This window comes from Hemiscyllium ocellatum, chromosome 5 (assembly GCF_020745735.1).
Source record: "Hemiscyllium ocellatum isolate sHemOce1 chromosome 5, sHemOce1.pat.X.cur, whole genome shotgun sequence".
Lineage (NCBI taxonomy): Eukaryota > Metazoa > Chordata > Chondrichthyes > Orectolobiformes > Hemiscylliidae > Hemiscyllium > Hemiscyllium ocellatum.
This window is the reverse complement of record NC_083405.1, coordinates 17,672,590-17,698,402: the sequence shown is the minus strand read 5'-3', so window position 1 is coordinate 17,698,402 and position 25,813 is coordinate 17,672,590. Positions and strand designations below refer to the sequence as shown.

The window sequence follows — 25,813 nt, the reverse complement described above, 5'->3', positions numbered from 1 at the left end:
GCCATTCATTAGCCATTCTTTAATACTGTTTGAAGTGAATTAATTTAGCTGAAGACTTGTATCTAAAATGCTGGGAAATGTCTGGAGAAGGCTGAAGGTGATCATCCACTCAGAATTTCTGGTTGAAGAATGTTGCCAATATTTCAATTTTGTCTTTTACAGTGGAGTGTTGGGCTTCCCTACTATTTGAGAATAAGAATATTTATAGGGCCACTACCTCCATTGATCATTGGATGTGGCAGGACAGCAGAGTTTAGATCGATTCTGTTGTTTCTGGAATTGCATAGATCTGTTTATTGCATACTGTTCATGATGTTTGGCATGGAAACAGTCCTGTATTGTAACTTTACCAGGTTCTCTCCGAAGATTCTTGCAAATGCTTCAACTTTTGCAATGATGTGCTAGGCTCCAAAAATTAAGGATATTTGTTGAACCTTTTGATAAGTTAATTAGTTATTCACCTGATTCACAGCCAGCAGGGCTGCCAAAGTTATGTAGTGATTTGTTGGCTTTGGAACCACTTAGTCCTGTCTGTCAGTCTGCTTGTGCTGTTTGGCACACAAGTAGTCTGTGCTGTAACTTCACCAGGTTAATGTCTCAGTTTTAAGCAAGCCTGGTGCTGCTTATGTTATGGACCAGGCCAGACTCCCTCAAACATTAAGGAAGTAGACTAGACCCTAACTTTACTAGTTTTAAGCAGGTAAAACACGGATATTCTAGGTGAGATGCAGTTGGTCAAAACATGTAGTTTTAAAGCAGAATTTATTTACAAGTTTACCAAATGACATGCAAACAAAAGAGAACAGAACAGCTATTAGAAAGCCCAACATACTATCCCAGCTTCAAATTTGGGATGTTCCAAATTCTTGCAACAATCCCATGAGCACCTCTTGACATGTAAAATCAAACAGGTCTTACAGGAGAGAAGTCAGTACTAGTGTGGCCCTGTTTCTTTGGGTCTGGGTCCAGCAGCTTCTGAACACTGCTGTACTCAATCCAAACAGAGAAAAAGAACTGATCTGGAGAACTGGCCGCTCCCCTTTCATTGTACAAGCATTTTTTTAAAATTAAAAATGTGAAAGCCTTTTGCCTGAGGCAGTATCTGATAGTTATAAATAAACTGGCCTGAAAACCCATCCAAACTCAGACTTTACAATCTCTCTGGAAAAAGAACAGCATAACCTTGTTAAAGGAGCAGCATTGTCACGCTCCCCGCTCCCTTAAATGAAATATCACTATCCAGAGATGTCTTTTTAAAACATTAAATCTTAAATGTTAATACACTCAACGCGCATAGATTACATTGACTATAAAGATGCAAACATGCACAACTACATTCGGTTTGTCTGTTTTCCTCCAGCCACTGAATGTCTGTTTCTCTTTAAAGTCTCAATGCTTCAACAGTCACATTTTGTTGTGCTGCCACATGCACAATTTTCAAATTTTGAATGGCTGTAACAGCAAGCTCCATCTAAACAGTCTAGCATTTTTGTCCTTAAATTTCACCACAAACTTTAATGGGTCATGGTCAGTGTATATGATTTGACTCAGCTACGTTCCCAGCAACATTTCTTGCTGATGAATGTTCAGTTTCCTGGAGAAGTACCCGATCGGTCTTTCTATCTTCTCATCATTGTCTTGTAAGAGCGTAGCACTGACATCCACATCGCTTGCATTGATAGCCACCTTGAATGACTTTGCACAGTTGGGTGTGGCTAGTACTGAGGCTGTGGTTAACACAGCTTTTAAGGCTACCAAATGCCTTCTGACAGTCCACTGTCCACTGAAACATATTGCCTTGGGCAATTCAGTGAGTGAGCAACCACTGCTAAAATTTGGTGTGAATTTTCAGTAAAATCCATTCAATCCCAGGAACCATAATACCGTTCATTTTGTCAATGGTATGGGAAACTCACCAAGACCTTTTTGTTTTTGCATCCCATCAGGCCATTTATCCATGTCCAAGAACATGGTCCAGGAAGGTGTCTCTGGCTTTGCCAAATTCACTTTTTAGCCGGGTTTATCACCTTGCCTGCCTTCTGAAGTCTATCAAACAAGTCTGATAAATGTTGCAAATGTTCCTTCCATGTGTGACTAAACATCACCATCAGGTCAACCATGCATATGACGGAGGAGAAAGCGAGGGGTGCAGATGCTAGAGATCAGAGTCGAGACTGTGATGCTGGAAAAGCACAGCAAATTAGGCAACATCCAAGGAACAGGAGAATCAATGTTTCGGGCATAAGCCTTTCATCAGGGCTAAGCTTTGCTTTTAAAGTGATACTCTTAAATGCTATCTAGTCAACTGCCCTGCTCTAAATAATCGTTCCCTAAAATTTGACACAGTCCAAAAAAAAAGGTCTCTGAATTTAACTTACCAATTTCTGCTTAATCAATTTTAGTAGTCCTTTTACTTCATGCCCAAACACTCATTCAATTGGATTGAATTTGGTCTAATTATTTGGTGCACCTCTGATTGCAGAAAGTACAAATGGAATTCCTTTATCCCAATCATCTGGATAGTCTTGACTATAAGCCCTCAAAATTTTCTTTAATGTCTGCCACCTTTCTAATGCTCCCTGCGACTCTGGATGACTAAAACATCTGAATTGTTTTATGCCTAAGCTGTCCATAACTAATTTGAATAATTTCTACGTGAAGTTTGACACTTGATCTGACTATCTCTGTGGATAGTCCCTACCTAGTGAAAAATTTGAGTAACTCCTCTATAACCCTTTTAGCTGTGCTATTGCATAATGGGATGGTCTCTGGAAATGTAGTGGTCATATCCAGTATTGTTAACAAATACTGATGCCCACTTTTTGTTTGAGGTAGGGGTCCTACGCAATCTATTAAGACTCCTGTAAAAGGTTCCTCAAATACAGGAATAGGTATCAAAGGTGTAGGTTTTATTATGTCTGTGTGGTTTTTCCAATTACCTGACATGTATGACATGTCTGGCGAAATTCAACTATAGCCTTGTGCAGTCCAGACCAGTAAAAATGTTTTTGCATTTTATCTTGGTTTTCTCTTACCCCTAAATGATCCCCTACTGGTAGCTTGTGCACCAATCACATCACCTTTCTATAACCCACTAGCAATGCAACTTGATGAACCTGAATCTGCCTGATTGTGATGGTCTTCATTTCCTTATTCAGACATAATTTTTAAGATGATGATCAGGTATACATTTTAGATTCTTCTTCTGTGTATGCCTTTCAATACAATTGCTTTAAATTTTCATCTTTCTGCTGTGACTTAGTTTTTTCTGAGCTAAAGATGTCTGCTTTGTCATCTAACTGCTCGTGGTTTATGTCAACCATCTAATCAAACAGGTCTCTGCTAATTCCACTTCATTTTCTTATCTGTACTCTTTGATCTATCCTGTTTCAACTGGTGACTTTGTGACCTAGTAATGTCTCAGTCAGGGAACGTGCCAGGATATGTCCTGCCAGTTGCCTGAATTTCTACCACAGTAGGCAGCACTTCAACCTGTGAACTAGCTATATCATTAGCAAGGACAAATTTGTAATCCTGGAGCTGTGAGTTTGTCCAGTACTCCTACTATGACTTCTCTACTCTTCACTGGATACCCTAAAGTTACTTTTTGCATAATTGAGTGCTTCTTGTCATACCATGAAATCCTGTTACCAACACCTTTTCTGGCAATAGTCCTTCAGAGGTATATTTCTCATCTTTCAACATCACAAATTGAGGGGATCCTGTATCCCTTAATATTGTAACCTGTTTAACTGCTACTCCTGGCCAATGCAAGTAAAGTTTACCTGTTCCTCCTTAACCAATGTCCAACCAGCTTGTACATTGTGGTGCAGCTTTCTAGCCTCCACTGTGCTTTCTGTTACCACTCCAACAAAATTTACTGGCTTAACCTGTATTCCTACATCTGGCTTCCCAGTGCTTTTCCTAACCCACCAATGCTGATTTCATGTGGTCTACTCTATTGCAGTGAAAACAGAAGCTGGAGCTTTTTTTAGCTTCCCTTTCCTCTTCAGGGATTTCCTTTTTACTCTTTGGTGAGTTTTCCTTATGATCTTCACCAAGATCTATCTTTCCTTTTCCAAGCGAGGATTTTTCATTTCCCCAATTTCTATCCCTCACTGATTGAAATGGATTTTGGAAGTTCCCAGTACACCAGAAAATGAATTTCTGAACTCTTGTCTAAGTGCCAATTTCTGAAGCTCAAACTCACTTCCTTTCTTCTCTCCCCTTCTCTCTGTCTTTTTTTTTATGTTCTGCTCAAGCAAATCTTTTTCTCTTGCCTCTGCTTTTAATCGCAATTCACACTGCTTCATTTCTGTTACCTTTTCCCTTGTCCTTTTGCCACTATTCAAGCTGCTTCATTTTCAAGTGAATTTTAGCCACCTTTTTAAAGATTCTGATGGCATTTTCAGCAAATTTAAATGCTTACCAACACACGTAATTATCTCTCCTTTCTTCATGAAAGGAGGCAGCTCCAGCTTTTCTGCTAATTCCAGCAGCTTGGTCTTAATCTCCTTTTGCAAAACCCCCAAAGTCACTTCTTCATCTCCAGAAAACCTTTAGTGACAGAGCCATTGCTATCCTAAGTACTGTTTGAACTACCGAACTCAACACCCAGAACAAAATATACCACCTCTACCCCATACTGCTATTGAGCCCAACAACTCTAATTCCAAATCGGAACCATAGAACAAATCCAGCAAACAGCCCCCAATCTGTTATGGACCAGGCCAAACCCCCTCAAAATATTTCAAGAAATAGCCCAGATGCTAACTTTTTGCTAGTTGTTTTAAGCTGGTGTAACATGGATATTCCAGCAAGAATGCAGTTGATCAAAACAGAATTCATCTACCGGATTACTGAATGAAAACAAAAGAATGGAACACAAAATAACTTGGCTTATCCAAAAACCCAACAGATTATCCCCTCTCCCTGATGCTGTTCCAAATACTCGCAACAATCTTCATAAACACCCCTTGGCACAAAAGGTAAAATCAACAGTCTTACAGGAGAGAAATCAGATACCAGCATGGACCTGCTTCTTTGGGACCAGCAACTTCAGAACACCATTGTGCTAAAACCAAACTAAAGCACAGAAAAACTGAGCTTGGAGAACTGGCCGCTCCCCTTTCTAGGACAGTCACCAAACAACTCCACCTCCCTGTGGTCAACCATTTCAACTGCCCCTCCCACTCTGCCAAGGACATGCAAGTCCTGGGCCGTCTCCACTGCCAAATCCTAGCCATCCATCACCTGGAGGAAGAACGCCTTATCTTCTGCCTTGGGACTCTCCACTCTCACACGGCATCGATGTCATTTTCACTAGTTTTCTCATTTTCCCCCTCCTCATCTCAAGCCAGTTCCAACCCTCCAACTTTACACCACCCACTGAATTCTCTCACCTGGGTCCACCTTCCTGCCCACCTATCTGCTCTGACCTATCACCATCGCACCTCTGTGTCTACCTGTCACCTTGCAATCTCCCTTCCCCCACCCCACCATTCCTGATGAAGGGCTTGTGCCCGAAATGTCAACTCTCCTGCTCCTCGATGCTGCCTGACCTGCCGTGGTTTTCCAGCACCACATTTTTTGACTCTGATCTGCACTCCTCACTTTCTCCCACTCCCCTTTCATTCTACGTGTTCTTTTTAAACTTAGTCTTTTGCCTGAGGTAGTACCTGTTGGCTATAATCAAACTGACCCTAAAACCCATCCAAACGTAGACTTTTCAGAGTTTCTTTTACGACCTCTCTGAAAACAAAACCAAGGACAGTATTACTTTTGTTACAGGAGCAATGTCACACACTCCCATCATGCCATCCTTTACTGTCCTTTGAACTAGGGTTGATCCTCGAGGAGAAAGTGAGGACTGCAGATGCTGGAGATTAGAGCTGAAAATGTGTTGCTGAAAAAGTGCAGCAGGTCAGGCAGGTCAGCCCTTCCTGAAGAATGGCTCATGCCCGAAACATCAATTTTCCTGCTCCTTGAATGCTGCCTGACCTGCTGTGCTTTTCCAGCAACACATTTTCAACACTAGGGTTGATCCCTTGGCTTGATGATAATGATGTGCTTGGCCATAAGGTTTCACCTTCTGTTTGAGTACAATTCTGCTGCCACTAGTAGATCACAGTGCCTCCTGGATACACTTTTTTGACTTCCTGACTTGTACTGTGCTGTATCTCCTGCATCACTGACAGAGGATTGTCTGGTACTTTTTAAGGTTTTGTTTCATGAGGATGACTGTCAGGCTGTTTCTCTTTCAGTTTTGGCTCTAGGCTCCCAATAAGAAGAATTCTGCAAGAGCTGAGTTTGCTTTTGCCATTTCAAAGCCAGCTGGTTTGTTAGGGTCAATTTACTATTTCAAAACTTTTAGCAATTGGGTACAATGAGTGACTTGATAGAGGGCTGTTAAGAATCAGTTGCATTGCTGTGGATCTGAAATTACATAGTCCAAACCAGGGGAGGATGGCAGATTTATTTTGCTGAAAGGATATTAATGAATCAGTTGGTTTTTGCATCACTCAGCAGTTTGCTGTTGTCATTATTAGATTTTTTTTACTAAATTCCAGATTTCATTTATTGTAATCACATGTACCTAAAGCTGTTTTACAAATAGTGCTAATGATCATAGTAAACAAGGACATAAGGTGTTTACAGCAAGATATGCAGGTTACAACTGTGGGAGGTGCGCCTAGCAAGATGAACATTCGTGAAGTTAGTGTCCCTTCAGTCTAATAACAGGGAAGCAGCAGTTTTTGAGCCTGTTGGTATGTGTTGAAGCTTGTTTCCTCTGCCTGATAGAAGAGGTTTAGGAAAACTTTACTGGGATGGGAGGGCTCTTTGTTTGCAGCCTTTTCATGGCAATGAAAAATATTAGTGGAGTCTATGGATAGGAGCAAAAATAAAATAAAGTGGAGATCACAGTGGATCAGGCAGCATCCATGGAGAGTAATCAAGCTAACATTTTGAATCTAGATGACTCCAGCAGATCTAGTGAAGTGTGGAGGGGATAGCATTTATGGAATAGTCGGGGCTTGGAGTGCTGGGGGAGAAGGGACGTTGACAGTTCAGATTAAGTGATCAGAATATGCAAACGGTAGAACAATGGTATGTCAGACTGGAAAGAACAGAGTCCACTGGGTTGTGGGTAGGGAAGGGAAAGGGTGACAATGTATCAAAGCTAAAAGAAAGAGAAGGAATGAGTTCATAATTTGAAGGCAGTGAACTCGATATTTAGCAGAAGGTTGCAAAGTACCTAGTTTGAAGATGCTGTTCCAGTTTTCACTGATGCACTGCAGTGTTGCAACATGCCATGGACCGAGAAATGGGATGTGAGCAGGATGCTGTATTAAAATGACTGGCTATGGGCAGGTCAGGGTCATGCTTGCGCATGGACTGGAGGTGTTGTGCAAAGTGATCACCCAGTCTGCATTTGGTTTCTCCAGTGTAGAGTAGGCTGCATTGGGTGCATCAAATACAATACACAAGATTTGCTACTGCAGCAAAGGAAGGGTTCAAATGTGATTGGCAGAGGGATAGAATCCTCAAGCGAGAGACAATTGAAGAGACAGGTCAGGCTGGAACACGATGGAGTGAGGAATGCCTGTTGGAATAAATTGCATTTATTTCAGTACAAGAGGACTGATAGGTAAGGCCAATGAACTGAGGGTGTGGATAGCTATGTGGCACTGGGATATTATAGCCATTGCAGAAACACTTAAGGGGGGACAGAACTGGCAGCTTAATGTACTGGAGTACAGGTGCTTTATTTTGAGGAAGGAGGGGAGGGGGAGTTGCATTTTTGATTAAGGCAAGTATCACAGCAATTGTTGGAGATGAAATAGCTGAAGGATCATCCAGTAAGGCCTTGTGTATGATTTTATTGAGGTTGTACTAAAGTCTCCTATATAGTCAACGGGAATTAGACGAACAAATATGCAGGGAGATTGGAGAGACTTGCAGGAGCAATAGGGGATTTTAATTTTCCTAATAAACTGGGACTGCCATAGCATTAAGAGCTCAGATGGGATAGAATTTGTGCATTCAGGAAAGATTCCTGAAGTAGTACTTGGGAAGGGACAAAATGTGACCTATTCTTGGTAAATAGAGCAGGTCAAGTGACAGTGGGGAGCACTTTGGCACCAGTGACCATAGTTCTACTCATTTTAATGGTTATGTCGAGGGACAAAACCAATTCATAGGTTCCAGTTCTGAATTGGGGCTGGCCAAATTTGATGGAATTAGATAGGAGCTTGCAGGATCAGAGTAGTTTGTTTATCGACAAGTGAACCTCTGGCAAGTGGGAGACCTTAAAAACTGAGATAGCTAGAGTTCAAGATCTATATGTTCCTGTGAGGGTGAAGCACAAGGTTGGGATAGTGAAGCCTCGTTGATGTATTGAGTCTTTGACCAGGAAAAGAGGTGCTGGTGGTGTGGCTCAGATACAGGTGGCGGGCATCAAGGGAATCCCTGGAGGTATACAGAGAGCATAGGAGTTTACTGAAGAAGGAACTCTAGGTTAAAAGGGATCATGAGATAGCCTTGGCTGAGAAAATTGTGGTGAATCCAAAGAGGTTCTTCAAGTATATTAAAGGAAAAACAAGAACTCTTGATTAAACTTAAAAATATAAGCCATATAAAAATATAAGCTCCTAAGTTAGTCTGCAGCAATGTTTTGTCGAGGAATAAGACAGTGCTATTTTCTGGGTCTGTAGATTGGAAGGAGCAAAAATTGCCCTTCGAGTGATGTGCCCTTGTCGGATATGGGAGTTTAGGGAGAGTTTACGTGCTACTGAAAATTATACCTGCAATAAATGCTGTTGGTTGCGAATTCTATCAGATCAAATGGATCAGTTAGAGCAACTGGCAATGAGGAATTTACAAGTGCAAGGGAGTGTAATGGAAGGCAGTTATAGGAAGAGAAAGTTTGCAGGTACAGTCACATAGATGGATTAACTCCAGGAAAGGTAAGTGTAGGTAGTGTAGGAGTCTTCTGTGACTATCTCCATTTCAAAAAAGTATGCTGTTTTGGAAAATTTAGGGGGTGATGGATTCTCTGGCATGTAGCACAAACAGCCAGGTTTCTGGAATCAGGACTGGCTCTAATGCAATGTGGGATACATTGGGCTCTAAAAGATCATGATAGGGGACTCACATGAAGCATAGACATGCATTTCTGTGGCCAGTTGTGAAAAATCAGAATGGTGTGTTGCATCTCTATAAGATCATGAGGGGCATAGATAGGGTGAATGTACTCAGTCTTTTTCCCAGGGTTGGGAAATCGAGGGCTAGAGGGCATCAATTTAATCTGAAAAGCAGTGTTTATAGACATTTGGAATGAGCTGCCAGAGGAAGTCGTTGAGATGGGTACATTAAAAACACTTTAAAAGGCATTTTGGCAAGTACATGGATAGGAAAGGATTAGAAGGATATTGGCTAAATGCAGAAAAATGGGTTTAATGTGGACAGACACTTTGGTTGGCATGGACCAGTTTGAGCCAAAGGGCCTCTGTCTGTGCTGTAGGACTCTAGCAATGTTATGATTGGAGGAGTTACAAGGGGAAGTGCTGCTTCACCTGAAAAGACTATTCTGGACTTTGGATGGTGAGCAGGGAAGTGGTAAAGGGCATCTTCTGTCGTTACTTGGGAACATGTGGTGGGACCGGGGGTGTGGCCATGGGATTGGTAGTTGTAGACTAATCTAGGGTGTCCTGGAGGGAAGGATCCCTGTGGAATGCAGATAGAAAATTAGAAGATGTGTTCTGCTAGAATTGTCTGAAATGGCAGAGAATGATCCTTTTGAATGCGGAGGTGGATGAAAAGTGAGAACAAGGGGGACCCGAACACGCTGTTGAGTGATGGAAGGGACAAGGGTGGAAGTCAAAGTCAGATGCATCTGACCTGTCAGCCACATTGGGTGAGAAACCATGGTTATAGAAGAAGGAAGCCATGACAGCAGCGTTGTTTTGGAAGGTGGCATCATCTGAAGAGATATGACAAAGGAACTGGGAGATTGGGATGGAATCCTTGCAGACCGTGGGGTAGGAAGAGCTGCATTTACGTAGCTATGGGAGTTGGTGGGTTTTTTTTTGTAGTGGATGGCAGTGAACAGTTTATTCAGTGAAAAGGAGAGAATGGGGAGATTAACGTCTTGATGGTCTGGGCTGTGTGTACAACCTTTTGTAGTTTCTTACGGTCCTGGGCATAACAGTTGTCAAACCAGACCATTATGCACTGGGATAGTATGGTTTCTTTGGTGTATCTCGCAAAAGTTGGTGAGGGTCCTGAGGAAATTTTGCATGTCCATAAGTCCCCTGAGTGGTGTTATGCCTTCTGGACTGTTGCATCTATGTTAGAAATTCAGGACAGTTTCTGTTCTTATCATTCCTCAGAACTTGATGCTGTCAACCCTCTCCACCTCAGCTCTTGATGTAGATGGAAATGTTCTCCAATCTTTGAAGTCAACAATCAGTTTTTTTTGTTATGCTGACTGAGAGGTTGTTATCATTGCATCACGACAGAAAGTCCTGTTTCCTTTCCGTATTCTGACGTATTGTTTGATCTCTGTCCTACCATGGTGGTGGTGTTAGTAACTTTTTGATGGCATTCATTTGGAATTTGGCTATAGTTGTGGGTGATCAGGGAGTACAGTACGGGGCTGAGAACTCCTCCTTGGGAGGCTCCAGTATTGAAGATTGAGGTGCAGTTGTCTATCTTAACTGATTGCAGTCTGTGGGTCAAGAAGCTGAACATCTAACTGCAGGGAAATTAGCCTGGAGGGCATTCTGGTGTTGAAGGCAGAGCTGTAGTCAATGCGTACGAGTCTGACGTAAGTGTCCTTGTTGTCCAGATGGTCCAGAGATAAGTGTAGACCTCGGGAAATGGCTTCCGTGTGGACAAGTTTAGTTAATAGGCGCATTGCAGGGGTTGAGGCAGACTGGAAGGTGAGAATTGATGTGAGCCGAGGCAAACCTCTCTACGCACTTCTTGTTTATGGAGGTCAGAGCTACTGAGCAGTAGAGGTAAAGGTGTATTGCAAGTGCTTTCTTTCGGATTGGGATCATAGTGGTCTTAAAGCAGGTGGCAACTTTGGCTTGTAGGAGTGATAGATTGAAGATGTCAGAGGATGTCCTCGCCAGCTGGTCCACACAGGATCTAAGTGTGTGGCTTGATATTCTGTCTGGGCCTGTCGCTTTTCTGGGGTTGACTGTCAGGAAGACTGATCACACATCTGCAGGAATGATGGAGGGAATAGGTGTATCCAGACCTGTCAGGGCAGGTGAGGCCACACTACCAGTACTCTGCTCAAGCTGAGTGCATGAGAGAGGAGTGTATTTTTATTTGCTGTCTTACTCCACTTTATTTTGTATCCCATGATGTACAGACCTTGCCACAAGCAGCAGGTGTTCATATGGTGGTTTGGGCCTCTAACTTTGTCTTGTACTGCGTCTTGGCATCTCTGATGCTTTGCAGAGGATAGATCTGAATTTTCTGTATAGGTCTGGGTCATCTGACTCGAATGCTGCATGCCTGGTCTTCAGTAGGCATAGGATTTCCCAGTTTATTCACCTTGTCTGGTTGGGGATTGACTACATTGGCACACAGTACTCTTCACAGCTACTAATGAAGTCCATAACTTTGTGTTCATTTTAGGTTGCTTGCTGAGTTGTTGAATATGGTCTGGTCCAGTCCACTAATTCTGAGCAGTCCAGAGAAACTCTTCCGCTGCTTCAGACCAGCATTATGCTACTTTCTGTGAAGGATCAGCTTTTGCTTCTAAACTGGGAGGAGGAACACAGCATTGTGATCTATTTTCTGAAGTGATAGGTGTTTTTGCTTGTGTAACAGTGGTCTAGAATGTTCAATCCTTTAGTGGGGCTGGAAAAATATTGATATTTTGGCAGCATCATCTTGAGGTCACTGTAGACTGTTGTCAGGATGGTGGAGGTGAACTCACATAGCAGATAGCTGGGAGCGCATTTCGCTGTAAGATATTCTAGGTCCTGATGAATGCAATATGAAAAGCTTTTACTATATTCAAATTCTGTACTACCAAGTGACTAATTTTTGTTAAATGAATACTTATAAACAAAGTCTGATGCTTTCAAATCTTTGTATTCAGCTCCCAGATAAACTACTTCTGTACTTTCTTATTTGTACATAATAACAGGTTTTCTTTTCTGTTCCTCTGGGTGCTCTGAGAAAAAAAGGAGAGCTTCCATTGTACTAGAATGTCATTGCCAATGCTAGTTCATGATCTTTCTCCTTCATGTGACTGCTGTGATATCAGATAAGCTAGTGGTCTTTGCAAAACGATGCACGAAATGTGCAAATTAGAACTTGTATACAATTAGTGTTTACATTAATGTAATACCAGCTGAGTGCCTTTTAAAATTAAGGTACCCACTTTAAAGTGTGCTTTTTAGATTAATATCTCAAACTTGCATTGAGTTAACAAAAACTCTTACAACCTTTCAATGAATGTGATAATTTAATGTTTGAAGTGTAGTGAAATACACTGGCGTATTGTCTTGGATTAAAACTTGCTCTTTTTTTGCATTCCAACGTTTTGTATTTTTAAATTTTTCAGTTAGCAATTATGACCGTGACTCTGTTCCCAATTCGTCTGCTCTTGGCTGCTTTCATGATGTTGCTGGCTTGGCCATTTGCCTTCCTCGCTGCATGGGGCCGTATTGAAAAAGAACCTGAAAGACCTATGAACATGTGGAGAAAGTAAGTGTTTTCTTCCTATGCCACTGTCGAGACATTAATCATACCTGTGTTTAAAATCTTTTTCTTAAGAAATAAATGACAACCTTTCAAACATATAGAATGTTAGATGATGGAAACCAGTCTTAAACCCACAGTCTGTGCTGACCATGATGTAATTCTAAACTAATCCCATTCTCCTGCATGTGGTCTATAGCCCTCTGTTCCCCACATGTTCACATGTTTGGCATTGTTTCCCCACTCTGCATGTATAACACTCATGATTCCCTACCATTACAAGATATGAATTCCTTTTTTAAATTATCCAGCTATGGCATTCAACAATTGAAGTTTTACGGTGTGATTTTTAAGAAAGATCTTTCCTTTCTCACACTTTGGCTAATGATGGGTGTGTGAGGATAATGTAGAGGAGCATAATGTACTTGGGAGGCACAGGGCTTGTTTGCTTGGGGTCCATGTTTTGCAACCACATTACTCAGAGCAGCTGAAATCAAGAATAAACAAATGATCATACTTTATTCAGTATAACTTCAGTTTAAAGATTTGATCTCTTCCAGTATCTTCAAACCTTTAATCTGTTCAACCTGACTACTCCATTGAATTACAGACTGAGAAAATCCTCAAACAGCTTGATAATTTGGTTGGTCTTTTGTATTTTGAATTTCTTTTCAGTGGAGGGTATTCTTTGTATGTAGTATATTTTTTGTTGGCATTTAGTTTTGTCCATGTTCCAGGAAGACTCATACCTACAAACAAACAAAATTGATATGCTGGATCGATATGAGCTAGTTGATCAAGCTTGTCTCCCATCACAATTGCTTGGAGTGACATGGTTGAAGTCTTGTCTCTGCTAGTCTACATCACTTCTTCCCTCCTCTCCAATGAAAGTTCCATTTATAAAAAGTATTTGAGTTTTTAAATTAAGCTTTTGGGGCAATTTATGGAGATGCGATAGAGAAATTTAATTGCATGCAAGTGAAATGCTCCTTTTAAAATGTTCAATCAGCATTTATTGCTTTGCAGTTGTAAGCATGTCTTGACTTTGCAACTGTTCTGAAGTATGCAGCCAAGTACTCCTATCTGCATATACCAGCTTTCAGATGTTTGGCAATTATGACTGAAGGTTTCCCATTTTACAGCATATATTGAAATCTAAAATTCATACTTCGTTATTGGGGTGATTCAGCCACAGTTAGAATGCAGAATTTGGGGTTAGGATTGAATCTGTCTCACTGTCCAACTTATATTTATTGCTGATGACTTCCATGTCGTGAAATATTGAAAATTGGCATAAATAGCAATACGATGTAGCGTTTGAAATTAGCACTTCATTCCACTCTCTTTCGGTATTGTAAATTGCAAACAATCCGAAAAGCTTCACTCTTGAAATTTTCATTTGTGTTTTTACAATCTAGCCCTAGTTCAGAATTTTCTGGGTTTTTGTCACTGTTTATAAAAATTGTGTATTGCAAGGGACCAGAGGAGCTCACAAGACTGAAAAGAGACTTAATTCTGCTTAGGTTTAGAGTGTGCTACCTTCAGTGAAACTACTCAGTTGAGAGCATTTCAGAAACAGTACAAACTATGGTATAGTGATTGCATTAGAGTAAACTTAGCATTTAAAAGTCTACTGTACACTAAACTAGCATTTGGAAGTGAATTAAAAGTCTAGTTTATTTATGATATTCAGAAAATAATTCAAACTTGTGCACAAGAAGAAAGCTAAGGATGCTGTAAATCTAGAATAAAGTCAGATATGCTGGACATGTTCCACATGTTCCAGAACGTCTGGCAGTGTACATGGAGAGAAGCAGAATTCAACTTTGAGATGCCCTTACTTTTAAAATAGGTCAACCACTGACAATATGGAGACTTGGTGTTAAGGCAGGTTTCATATGTCTTCTCGTGAAATCTGTTTTGCTTTAACATGTAATGTAATCCACGAATGTGAAAGTATTTTTGACCATATTTGCACAAAATAGTATTGGTTAGATAGTTGTATCTACAGTGAGGATTAGTGTCCACCTTTCTGGAGGATGTAAGTTGTAGTGCTGAAATGTGTGAATGGTTGGTACCAATTGAAGTAAGTGTTCTCTCTTTCTGATACTATCAAGATGCAAATTTTGTTATAAATTTATTTGAGAAAAGATATCTTGTCTAGTCAAAGTAACAAGTAATCCAAAACTGTACCAACTAAGGTAGAGAGATCATAACTTATCAAGGTGATGGTGTCAAAACAGGACAGTAAGGAAGATTTTACAGACACAACAGTATGGTGGGGTTACATGTAGCATGATATGTACCTAAAGATCACAGTTGAGGCTGTCTTCATGGATACAGAACTTGGCTATCAGCTCCTGCTGTGATTCTGTATTGTTGCACATCTCCAAAGGCTGCCTTGGAGGATGATTACCTGAAGATTAGAGGCTGAATGCCCTTGACTGCTGAATTTTTTCTTGACTAGGAGAGAACATTCCTGTCTTGGAATTGTTGCGTGATGTCCATTTATCTGTTGCCATAGTGTCTTCACAGTCTCGTGTCAGCATGTGACTCTTACACTTCATGTTGTTCCAGCCATTTTGGTTTCTTTCCACCACCAACTTATTTTTATTGTTTGTAATTATCTTTCTGCCTCAATTAATCAGATTGCAGATTATCCTTTCACTTGCTCTTCAACTATTGACTCTTCACTCACACCGCCTGACACCTGCAGAGATTTATTATTCAGCCTGTCACTATCACCATTTTGTACCATCTTTTGATCTCTGCCTATAGATTTTGTGCCTGTGTGCATCTCTTCACTCCATCTGATGAGCAGCTTGTGATTTCACACAAACCTGTTGGACTATAACCTGGTGTCATGTGACTTCTGACCTTGAAGCTATGAAACGTTGTTTTTGCAACTCTGAATTATCTGGTCAGTATCCCTTCTGGAGTAATTACAACGTACACCCAACACCTGATGCATTAATCCTGCTGTCATAACAATTAGCTTCTGGAACAGACATTTCTGGCTGTAATAAAGGAAATAATTGTTGTTTGGTTTGTGTCAGTGATAAACCCCTAAAAGCATAGTTTCTGGATTTGGTAAAATGAGATTTGAGAGTCACAGTCAATTATACAGAAAGAGGCCATTAATCTTACTGAACTTTTGTAGACAAAACCAGTTCCACTCCCCTGTTTCTGTAGCTTTGCAAGTTTGTTCTCAAGTGTCCAAGTTCTTTTTAGATTCTGCGTCTACTACCCAGTGGGGGTCCATAAGTTTTTAAAGCTCAGTATAAAATGTTCTTCCTGCCACAAACACTGCATAGGACAAACGGGAAGAAAGTTAGCCACCAGGATACATGAACACCAGCTAGCCACAAAAAGACACGACCCTCTCTCCCTCGTAGCCCTACACACAGATGAAAAAAAACCACCATTTCGACTGGGGCAACACATCTATCCTGGGACAGGCTAAGCAAAGACATGTCAGAGAATTCCTAGAGGCCTGCCACTCCAACCACACCGCTATAAGCAAACACGTAGATCTAGATGCCATCTATCAACTCCTCCAGAAAATGAACAGGAAATGACATCACAAAACCCCAGGAGCCCCATCCAGAAGGAAGATATAAATAGAAAGCAGGAGACAACAACTTCGCTTCACTTGGAGGTCACCACTGATGTTACCTCGCCAGGTAATGAAACGTCTGGATATCAAACCTACAGCTCAGTGAGCAAACCTACACCCTAAAGTTCTTCCTGTCCTCTTCCCTGTGGCTCTTGACTAACCTGTGTCTTAGTCTTCATATCTTTAGCAGATGAGAAAAGATTGGAATGATTTAATTGAATTAGGTTGATTGATTGATACATGTTCTTGCATGAGTACAGGGAAAACCTTACAAGTCACTACTTAAGGTGCACCTTGGGTAGCAAGGTACCTAGGTACAGAACCTTAGATACAAAATAGAAAAAAAAGGGAAACAAAGTTTAAAAATTTCAACATGATAGTCCTCCTTAAAGTGGAAGAACAAAGAAACAGTTAACAGTTCAACACTAGTCATTAAGTGACTGATCGTGCTGGCCCACACTCCTCACAATGACTCTCTATCTTACAACTGTTCCTGTTCCTGCCATGGGTCCCTTTTGGACTGCAGGCTCCCATTCTCGCTGCCAGCTGCCTCAGGCTGCTTGCTCACACATTGCTGCTAGATTAGCACTCAGGTACTGCTCCAGACTCCCAGCTACTTGCATGATCAGGATCTCAAAGAAGCAGCAATGCTGAAACTGCCAGAGTTTAGCCCAAGCATGCCATCCACCTTGTGACTGCCAAAACCCCCACCTTCTGCCATTGCTTCCATGACCCAGCGCTCTCCAGGAGGTAAGTAGAGAAAAGAACTTGTAAAGACAAGAGGAGAATGTGCAGGAGCCACTATCTTGGCGAAAAGTATCATTGCAATATTGTGAAAACAAAGTGCTGGAGGTACTCAGCAGGCCTGGAGGCATCTGTGCAGACAGAACAAATTTAGTTTCAGAATGCAGAAGAGTTATATTGGACCCAAAATGTTAACTCTGATTCTGTCTCCACCTCCTGTCAAACTTTAGTTTCTCCAGTTGCTACTTCACTTCAGATATGGCAGTTCTGAAATATTGCTTTTATATGTGTGGAGTTTTACTGTACAAGCTGAGAATTTATGGCTTATTTAACTTGTGAAAGACCCTGATGTTTTGATAGGATGAAATAAATATTTTAAATTTTTGTTCTGGAATCAGTGCTGATTGCATGAGGTGGTTTTCAACAGTTGCTTAGTAATATAAAAGTTTAATGGTGCACATGCTAGAAATCTGAAAATAAAAATACAGGAAATGTTCAGCAGGTCAGGCAGCTTTTATGGAGAAAGAAACAGATTATTCGTGTCACCCTGCTCTTCGAGACAGGCGACAGACAAATCAAGCAAGTATAAGCAATTCTCTAACATCTGTTGGTGGGAAATATGTGGAGCCCATAATTAAGTTGATGATTGAAAACCTTAAATTTCAATTCATAAGAAAAACCAGCATGGATTTAGAAAGTAGATCTTGCATTGCGTTTAAGTTTTAAGATGCAAGAAAAGGTATGGACAGGAGAGTTTCGATGTTAATTATGTAAGGTTCTAGAGATATTTGATGAAAACCTGTTTTAAAGGACTGCTAGCTTAAGTTGAAAGCCATGACATTGAAGACTTATTATTGACCAGGGTAGGAAATGAATGTAGGCAGTATACAGTTAATAGGCATGTACTGGATTTGGCAAGATGTGAGTTAATGGTATCCCACAGGAGTCTATATTGGGACTTCAATAGTTGACTCTCATCATTTGGTGGTAGCATTGGAAGTTGCATTCAAAGATGGACGTCATTGTAAGCAATGTAGGCAGAAAAAAGTGAATTGGCAAAACTAGCAAATGGAATTGTTGGTCACACAAAGCCATCACTTTGAATGTGTCAATTTTCTTAGGTCCGATTCCAAAAGCTAGAGACAGTTGATGCCCAAAGAAACTTGGGGGTTCAGATATCTGATCGTTAAAATATCAGGTTCAGGTGCAGAAAATATCCAGAATGGCTAAGAGGATGCTGGCGCTTCTCCTTGCAATGTTAGAATGCAAGGGAGATAGAAGTAATGCTTTAAAAAAAACCCTGCTCAAACTGAGGGGTGGGAATGGTAGTTATCATTTTGGGTTGATGAATTTCTTCAGACCTGCATGAATTCATCTTAAGCCAATCTGGTTTTGGCCATTATTAAATGTTTATAATGTTATTTGAGAACGGTGATGGTAAAGTGGAGGAAAGAATCAGTTTTAGATTTTCAGTTCTCTGAAAATCCTGAATTTATTACCATCAGACAGTCAAACTGAACAGTTTGAAGATTAACAGCAAGAAGTAATGTGATTTTAGATATGACCAAATTTTTCAAGGGTGATGGTTGCTGGTATGTTTTGTCGGCTAATGTTTTATGATTTGGACTAAAAGGGGCCAAACGCAGATTCATTCCGGGATTAACTGTCTACAACAGAAGTGCTGTTATTAGCAGACCCTAATTCCAATAGCAGTCAGGGCTGGGAATAAGTCCTATATTGTTTAAAAGTCATTGAAAATGTAGCTTCCAGCAGCAGAAATTTGTGGAGGATTCAGAAAGGAAGACATTCTAGACACCTGTAGAAAGAGTTCAGGAACCAATTTTAAATAATTAGTCAACTGAGTTCATTTGAAAGGCCTTTAGGTGGGCATATGAATAAAAAGGGCCTAATGCAAATAATTGGACTAGATAAGTTTCGGATATCTGGTTGGCATGGACAAATTGGACGTGTTTCTGTGCTGTAAAACTGACTCTGAGGTAAGGTTTGTTTTCTGGTCTATGGGAGAGACATTAACTGTAGAAAAAGCGTTGAGTGAATGTAGAAGTTTGCCAAATAGAAACAATTTACAGTTGCATAAGCTTCTTATCATAGAGCTGGTGTGGCTCTTCTGAAATTTGAATATCCATAAGGTTGCTGCTGAGATAAAAGAGATGACTGTTACCAGTATCTGATATTTGAATAGTTCTTGTAATAAAAAAAATTGTCATACATTTTCTTACTGTTCTTTTGCTAGAAGTAGTGACTGGCCTCCATAATAGAGGAGATTTCAGTCTGGGATGTAGTGCTGACAGAAACAGACTCTGCCTTGCCACTGCCTCTTTCAGATGATACCACTTTTGGTGACTAATTTGACTACTTGTTCAAGTTCCTGTATTGAATGACTAGAAATTTCCGACAATTAAATTTTGTTCAAGCATAATTATTTTCAGGGTCCCATCCAAATCCTTTTCCTAGACAAAACATAAGCTTTATCATATTTGATTCTAGGGTGGGTTTCTAACTTCAGAATGTATTTACTAGGATTTTTTTTTCATCTACATGATGTTGCCCAAAACTGCTTTTGTTACAGACTTAACTATTTCGACCTATCAGGTCTTCCACACTTTTTACTTTGAGTTTGATTTGACCCAAAAAAAAATCAAGTCTGATTCCAAGTCACCCTGTTCTGACTAATCTGCACTGGTTCCAGGTGAGACATTATCTTGAATTTAAAATTCTCATTTTTGTTTTCAAATCCTTTCACCATTCCCTCCACTACCACCAGCCCCCAAAAAACTCTTAATTTCCTCAAAGCCCACAACCTTCAGTAATATCTATATTAGTTTCTTGAGTAAGGTTGATTTTAATAATTTCAGCAATGGTGGCTGAACTTTGTAGTTGACTAATTCCTATGCTCTGGAATTGCCTGGAGTAAATGATCAAAAAGTGTCCTAAAGCATAGTTTGGTCGGTTTTCTTTTTCCTAAATATTCTTGTACTACACAACATTTTTTAAAAGTACTAGATAAGTTGATACCAGGTACTGTATCAGTTTAAATCCATAAGTCAGCGTGATGGAGTCTCTTTACTTGCTTAAATGAGTGCTACTCCAACAATACTGAAGGTAAAAACATAATGAACAAAGTAACTCAATTTATTGGCAGCCTGCCCTCCACCTTGAATGTTCATTCTCCATCACCAAATGTTGCTGAAATATATTCGATATGCAGGATGCAGTCCTGTGATTTGCAAGGCCTCACTTCAGAGCATCTATCAAAAATATGAACCCTACCACCTAAAAAGCAAAAATACAGGAAATGCATATGGTGGGGATACCACTTGCAAATTTTGCTCCAAACCACATGTCCTTCTGGTTTGGAACTATCACTATGCCTTCACTGTCACTTTGCAAAAATCATAGAATTCCATTAGTACTGTGACATATGTAGACTGATGCAGAAGTTCAATTATGTAACTCATTTCCACCTTTTCAGTGTCACTTAAAGATGGGCAATAAATACCAGCAATTCATGTACAGTAAGAATGGAGAAAAGTGATGACATTGGAGGGAGAATATTGTAGATTTATCAGAATGGCGGCTGGATTTCAAGGGTTAAATTTGAAAGTTGGTCATATTTTCTGTAATTTAAATTCCACCCTGCCTCAATCACTATAACCCATTATTACTGAACTGATTGTTGTACCTGTACAGTTGCTTTGGCTGACAAGCATTAATTGTATGCAGTGCCAGATCAAATCTGGGACTTTACTGGTTTACGGTGTAGTTATATTGTAACACAAATGCAGGAATTTGGGGAATGAGCAGATCGAAAGATTAGCTTCATACTGCCATAAGAACCATGATGTAGAGGTGCTGGTGTTGGACTCTGGTGGACAAAGTTGAAAATCACACAACATTAGGTTTATAGTTCAGCAGGCTTATTTGGAAGTACAAGCTTTTGAAGAACCCTATATACTCCATCACATACATGCACATACTCGATCAACACGCGCGCATGCATCCTCCCCCTCCCCCATACGCAGGTTGATGGGGTGAATTTGCATTTTCAGATACGTTCTATTTTGTTCAAAAAGCGCAGAGTCTGTAGGCAGACAATATATCTTATAATGAATGAGACATTTATAAATTCCTACTTTGGCAATAGAACCAGTCTGACTCAAGATTGGTATACATACAGACTCTAACCTCGCAAACCTTTTAATGCATTGTCTGAGCTGAGATGTCACTTTTTTAAAAAAAATAAAACCTTAAGTTCTCTCAGGAATGTGACTTGGAAGAAGTTCTAGGATCTACATAATGAATCTAAACCTGCAACCCATTCTAAAATATGAAAGACTTAACAGCAATCTAGGTTTATTCAACATACTGCATCTGTGTATGACACTGATCTTTTGATATAAATTATGTCCTATGATCCTGCTCCACAACTATCTGATGGAGCAGCGCTCTGAAAGCTTGTACTTCCAAATAAACCTGTTGGACTATAACCTGGTGATTTTCGACAGAAAAAAACAGTTCTTCCATACTGTAAATGGCTGCAGTTTTTTAGTTTTCAAATCCTGTTTCAGGTTGCACCTGAAATGTATGAAGTTCCTGGTAAAATTAACTTGCAGTTCTGTGTTTGCTGACAGTATATACTGATGGTACTCCTTTTCATGAAATATAGTAGATTAGTATCACCATATTTGTCTCATGTCTGTTTACTTGACAATAAGTTGAGTGACTGTGTATTGATAGTTACAGGAGGTGCTGCAATGACCAATTATTTGAGCTTTCTTTTGTATGACATAGTGTTGGAAAATCAGAATAAATGTCTTGAATTAGTGACTTCTCAAAACATTTATTTAAATATTGACATAAAAGTTTGTGCTGGAAATGAACCAAATCAAATGAGTGCTCAGTCTAATTTGTAAATAAAACATTGGAATACTTCAAAGAATAGCCTTTTTACAAACAGGTCAATATCAGCAAAGATAACTTATCTAAGTTCTTGAATGGTCATGTTTAAGCATGCAGTTTCTTGTTTTGCTATACAAAGTCACAACCTGCTTGGTTATCTTAGAATCCCTACAGTGTAGAAACAGGCAATTAGGTCCAACAAGTCCACACCAACCCTCTGGAGAGTATCCCACCCGGAGCCATTCCTCTACCCTATTGCATTTCCTCTGGCTAAAGCACCTAACCTACACGTCCCTGAGCAATTTGGGCAATTCACCTAACCTGCACATCTTTAGACTGTGGGAGGAAATCCATGCAGACACTGGGAGAATGTGTGTAAACTCCACGCACAGTTGCCGAGGCTGAAATCGAACCTGCGTCCCTGGCGCTGAGACAGCAATGCTGCCTCTATTGTAATGTTTCTTCCTGTAGACTATTTGTAAATATTTAAGTGCTTAACATTGTAATCTGTGTATTAGTAGAAGGATTTGAGATATCTTTATAGGCTTGAGGAGGAGCACATGCAGAATTGAGTACTAATGCCACTTAATTGTGCAATAGAGAATATGCCTGGGAATTGTGCTTATTTCAATTAAATGAAAGCATGGAGTGGAGCAACTGTTTATTGGGGCAGTCCCCATGGCAATACTTTTGATATATCAGTCAATTTGCCAATGAATCCGTATCCTTTCTCCTGTTGTATAAATTTATTGTTCCTTTTGAGATTTGATATTCTTGCATTTGCCTTGATGAGGGCAAAACAAAAAGTTTCACCATTATTTCTTTTTTTCCAGCAAAACTTTTGCAAAAAAATACACTTATGCATATAAAAGCTTATTGAAAACTATTTCCTTATTTCATAATTTCTTTTAATTTTTTTTCTTTCAAGAATGTCTTGAAACACATAAAAGGGGATAAATCCCCAAGATCTGATCAGGTGTACCCTAGAACTCTGGGAAGCTAGAGAAGTGATTGCTGGTTCCCTTGCTGAGATATTTGTATCATCGATAGTCCCAGGTTACGTGCTGGAAGACTGGAGGTTGGCTAATGTGATGCCACTGTTCAAGAAGGGTGGTAAGGACCAGCCAGGGAACTATAGACCAGTGAGCCTGACATCGGAGGTGGGCAAGTTGTTGGAGGGAATCCTGATGGACAGGATGTACATGTATTTGGTAAGGCAAGGACTGATTAGGGATAGTCAACATGGCTTTGTGTGTGGGAAATCCTGTCTCTCAAACTTGATTGAGTTTTTTTTTGAAGAAATAATAAAGAGGATTGATGAGGGCAGAGCAGTAGATGTGATCTGTGTGGACTTCAGTAAGGCATTCGACAAGGATCCCCTGGGGGAACTGGTTAGATCTCATTGAATACAGGGAGAACTAGCCATTTGGGTACAGAACTGGCTCAAAGATAGAAGACGGAGGGTGGTGGTGGAGGGTTGTTTTTCAGACTGGAGGCCTGTGATCAGTGGAGTGTCACGAGGATTGCTGTTGGATGCGCTTCTTTTTATCATTTATGTAAATGATTTGGATGTGAACATGAGACACAGTTAATAAGTTTGCAGATGACACCAAAATTGGAACTGTAGTGGACAGGGAAAGAAGGTTACCTCAGATTACAATGGGATCTTAATCAGATGGGCCAGTGGGCTGAGGAGTGGCAGATGGATTTAATTTAGATAAATGTGAGGTGCTGCATTTTGGGAAAGCAAATCTTGGCAGGACTTACACTTAATGGTAAGGTCCCATTATGTTGCTGAACAAAACCTTGGAGTGCAGGTTCTTACTTCCTTGAAAGTGGAGTTGCAGGTAGACAGAAGGTGTTTTGTATGTTTTCCTTTATTGGTCAGAGTATTGAGTACAGGAATTGGGAGGTCACGTTGTGGCTGTACAGACCACTGTTGGAATATTACGGGCAATTCTGGTCTCCTTCCTACCGGAAGGATTTTGTGAAACGTGAAAGGGTTCAGAAAAGATTTACAAGGATATTGCCACGGTTGAGGGATTTGAGCTACAGGGAGAGGTTGAATAGGCTGGGCCTGTTTTTTCCCTGGAGCGTTGGAGGCTGAGGGATGACCTTATAGAGGTTTATGCGATCATGAGCATGAATAGGATAAATAGACAGTCTCTTTCCTGGGGTGGTCGAGTCCAGAACTAGAGGGCATAGGTTTAGGGTGAGAGGGGAAAGATTTAAGAGACCTAAGCGGCAACATTTTCACCCAGCGGGTGGTACATGTATGGAATGAGTTGCCAGAGGAAGTGGTGGAGGCTAGTACAATTGCAACATTTAAAAGGCATCTGGATGGGTGTATGAATAGGAAGGGTTTTGAAGGATATAGGCCAGGTGCTGGCAGGTGGGACTAGATTGGGTTGGGAAATCTGGTCGGCATGGACGGGTTGGATGGCAGGATCTGTTTCTGTGCTGTACATCTATGACTATGATTCTAACTATGGGTGGTAGTCAACATGTACTTTGTCAATTAGCACTCAATTCACTGATTTGTTAGGAATAGTTTTAGAAAAAAGGAATCTATTGAGTGCATTAATGAATTGGCACATTATTGGGTCAATGATTTCTAAGTTAATGAATATGTTTGAAACGTTTGAGCCTTCCCATTGCACTTCCATTTGTTTCCTATATACGGAGTGGGTGTCAATTTGATGAGACTATGGTTTGCAAATTCCCTTATTTGTGCCACGGTTTCATTAGTCTTTACAAATGAGAGATGAAAAACAATGGGTGTTTCCAAATCCAGTTGTAGATGTTAAATGCAGTGAGCCCAGATGATTCATTAAGCAAGTTTAAATGCAGCAGTCCATCAGTAATGCTTCTCTTTCCGGCAAGTCCTGTGAGCTGTGTAGGGCAAGCTGAAAGAAACTGACTGTTGGTGTCACGCCTGTTGCACTGGAGGAAGAACACTGATGTCCTTTCCTATGGGACAAGTCAACTTTGTATTAAAATTGGAGTTGCAAATCAAAACAGTCATGTAATTATGATGTAATTTAGTTTTGGCAGCTATCTCCTGTGCTGTAACAGTTTCTGATTATAGGGTCTAGAGCATTCTTTGTTCCAGTTCATTTGGATCCCTTTGCTCAGCATTTTCTGTGGTGCATGAATGCGTAGCAGTGCCATTTCTTCCTTTCACCCAGGACTGGAAAGTTTATTTGACTTTGTTTCCAAAATCCACCCTCCCTGTTCAGTGTCCATCGCTAATTTTTCCTTTTGTTTTTGTCTCTGGGGTTCCCAGTGTTTCTTTGTCAAGGAAGACTTCAATAAAACAAACAATTTCATGGCACACCCACTTTTTCATCTTAATTGCCTGGTCATTAATATCCTATTTACTTGCATTCACTTTGTTAGCAATGTTGTCAATGTAGCTCACACAAGCAAATGCATTAATGTTTCAAATCCAATGGCAAACATACTTCAACTGTAAGCACAGATTTATTTTCAAAATCTACTCTACTCCACTATTACTACTTTGTGAGCAATGATCAGAGCAAAATGCAGAGTACATTGCAGTTTACTGGGTTAGTGGGAAACTGGGCCTACTGGTGTGTGTCAAGCCTTCTGATCCAGTGAACAATTGATGAGGGCCACCGACAAATCTTGCTCCACTAAGTGCTCCCGCCTGTTTTTCTTGTATAAAAAAAGTGTTGAAAATGTAATACTCGCAGCAGTAGCTTGTCAAATGCAATTAGCTTCTAGCATCACACCCACAATCTTGTTATGCAGGCACCCACTTGACAACTGTCTCTCTGAATTTGC

General features: G+C 40.4%; 1 protein-coding gene across 3 annotated transcripts in view; it reads left to right on the top strand.

The window, feature by feature from the left end:
- LOC132815625 (lysophosphatidylcholine acyltransferase 1-like) overlaps nt 1-25,813 on the top strand; it is a 222,230-nt gene that overhangs the window by 90,668 nt on the left and 105,749 nt on the right. For all 3 annotated transcript variants that reach the window (XM_060824572.1, XM_060824573.1, XM_060824571.1), the window contains exon 2: nt 12,590-12,732. In XM_060824572.1, coding sequence (XP_060680555.1) covers nt 12,590-12,732 — 143 coding nt within the window. The remainder of the gene's footprint in view (nt 1-12,589; nt 12,733-25,813) is intronic.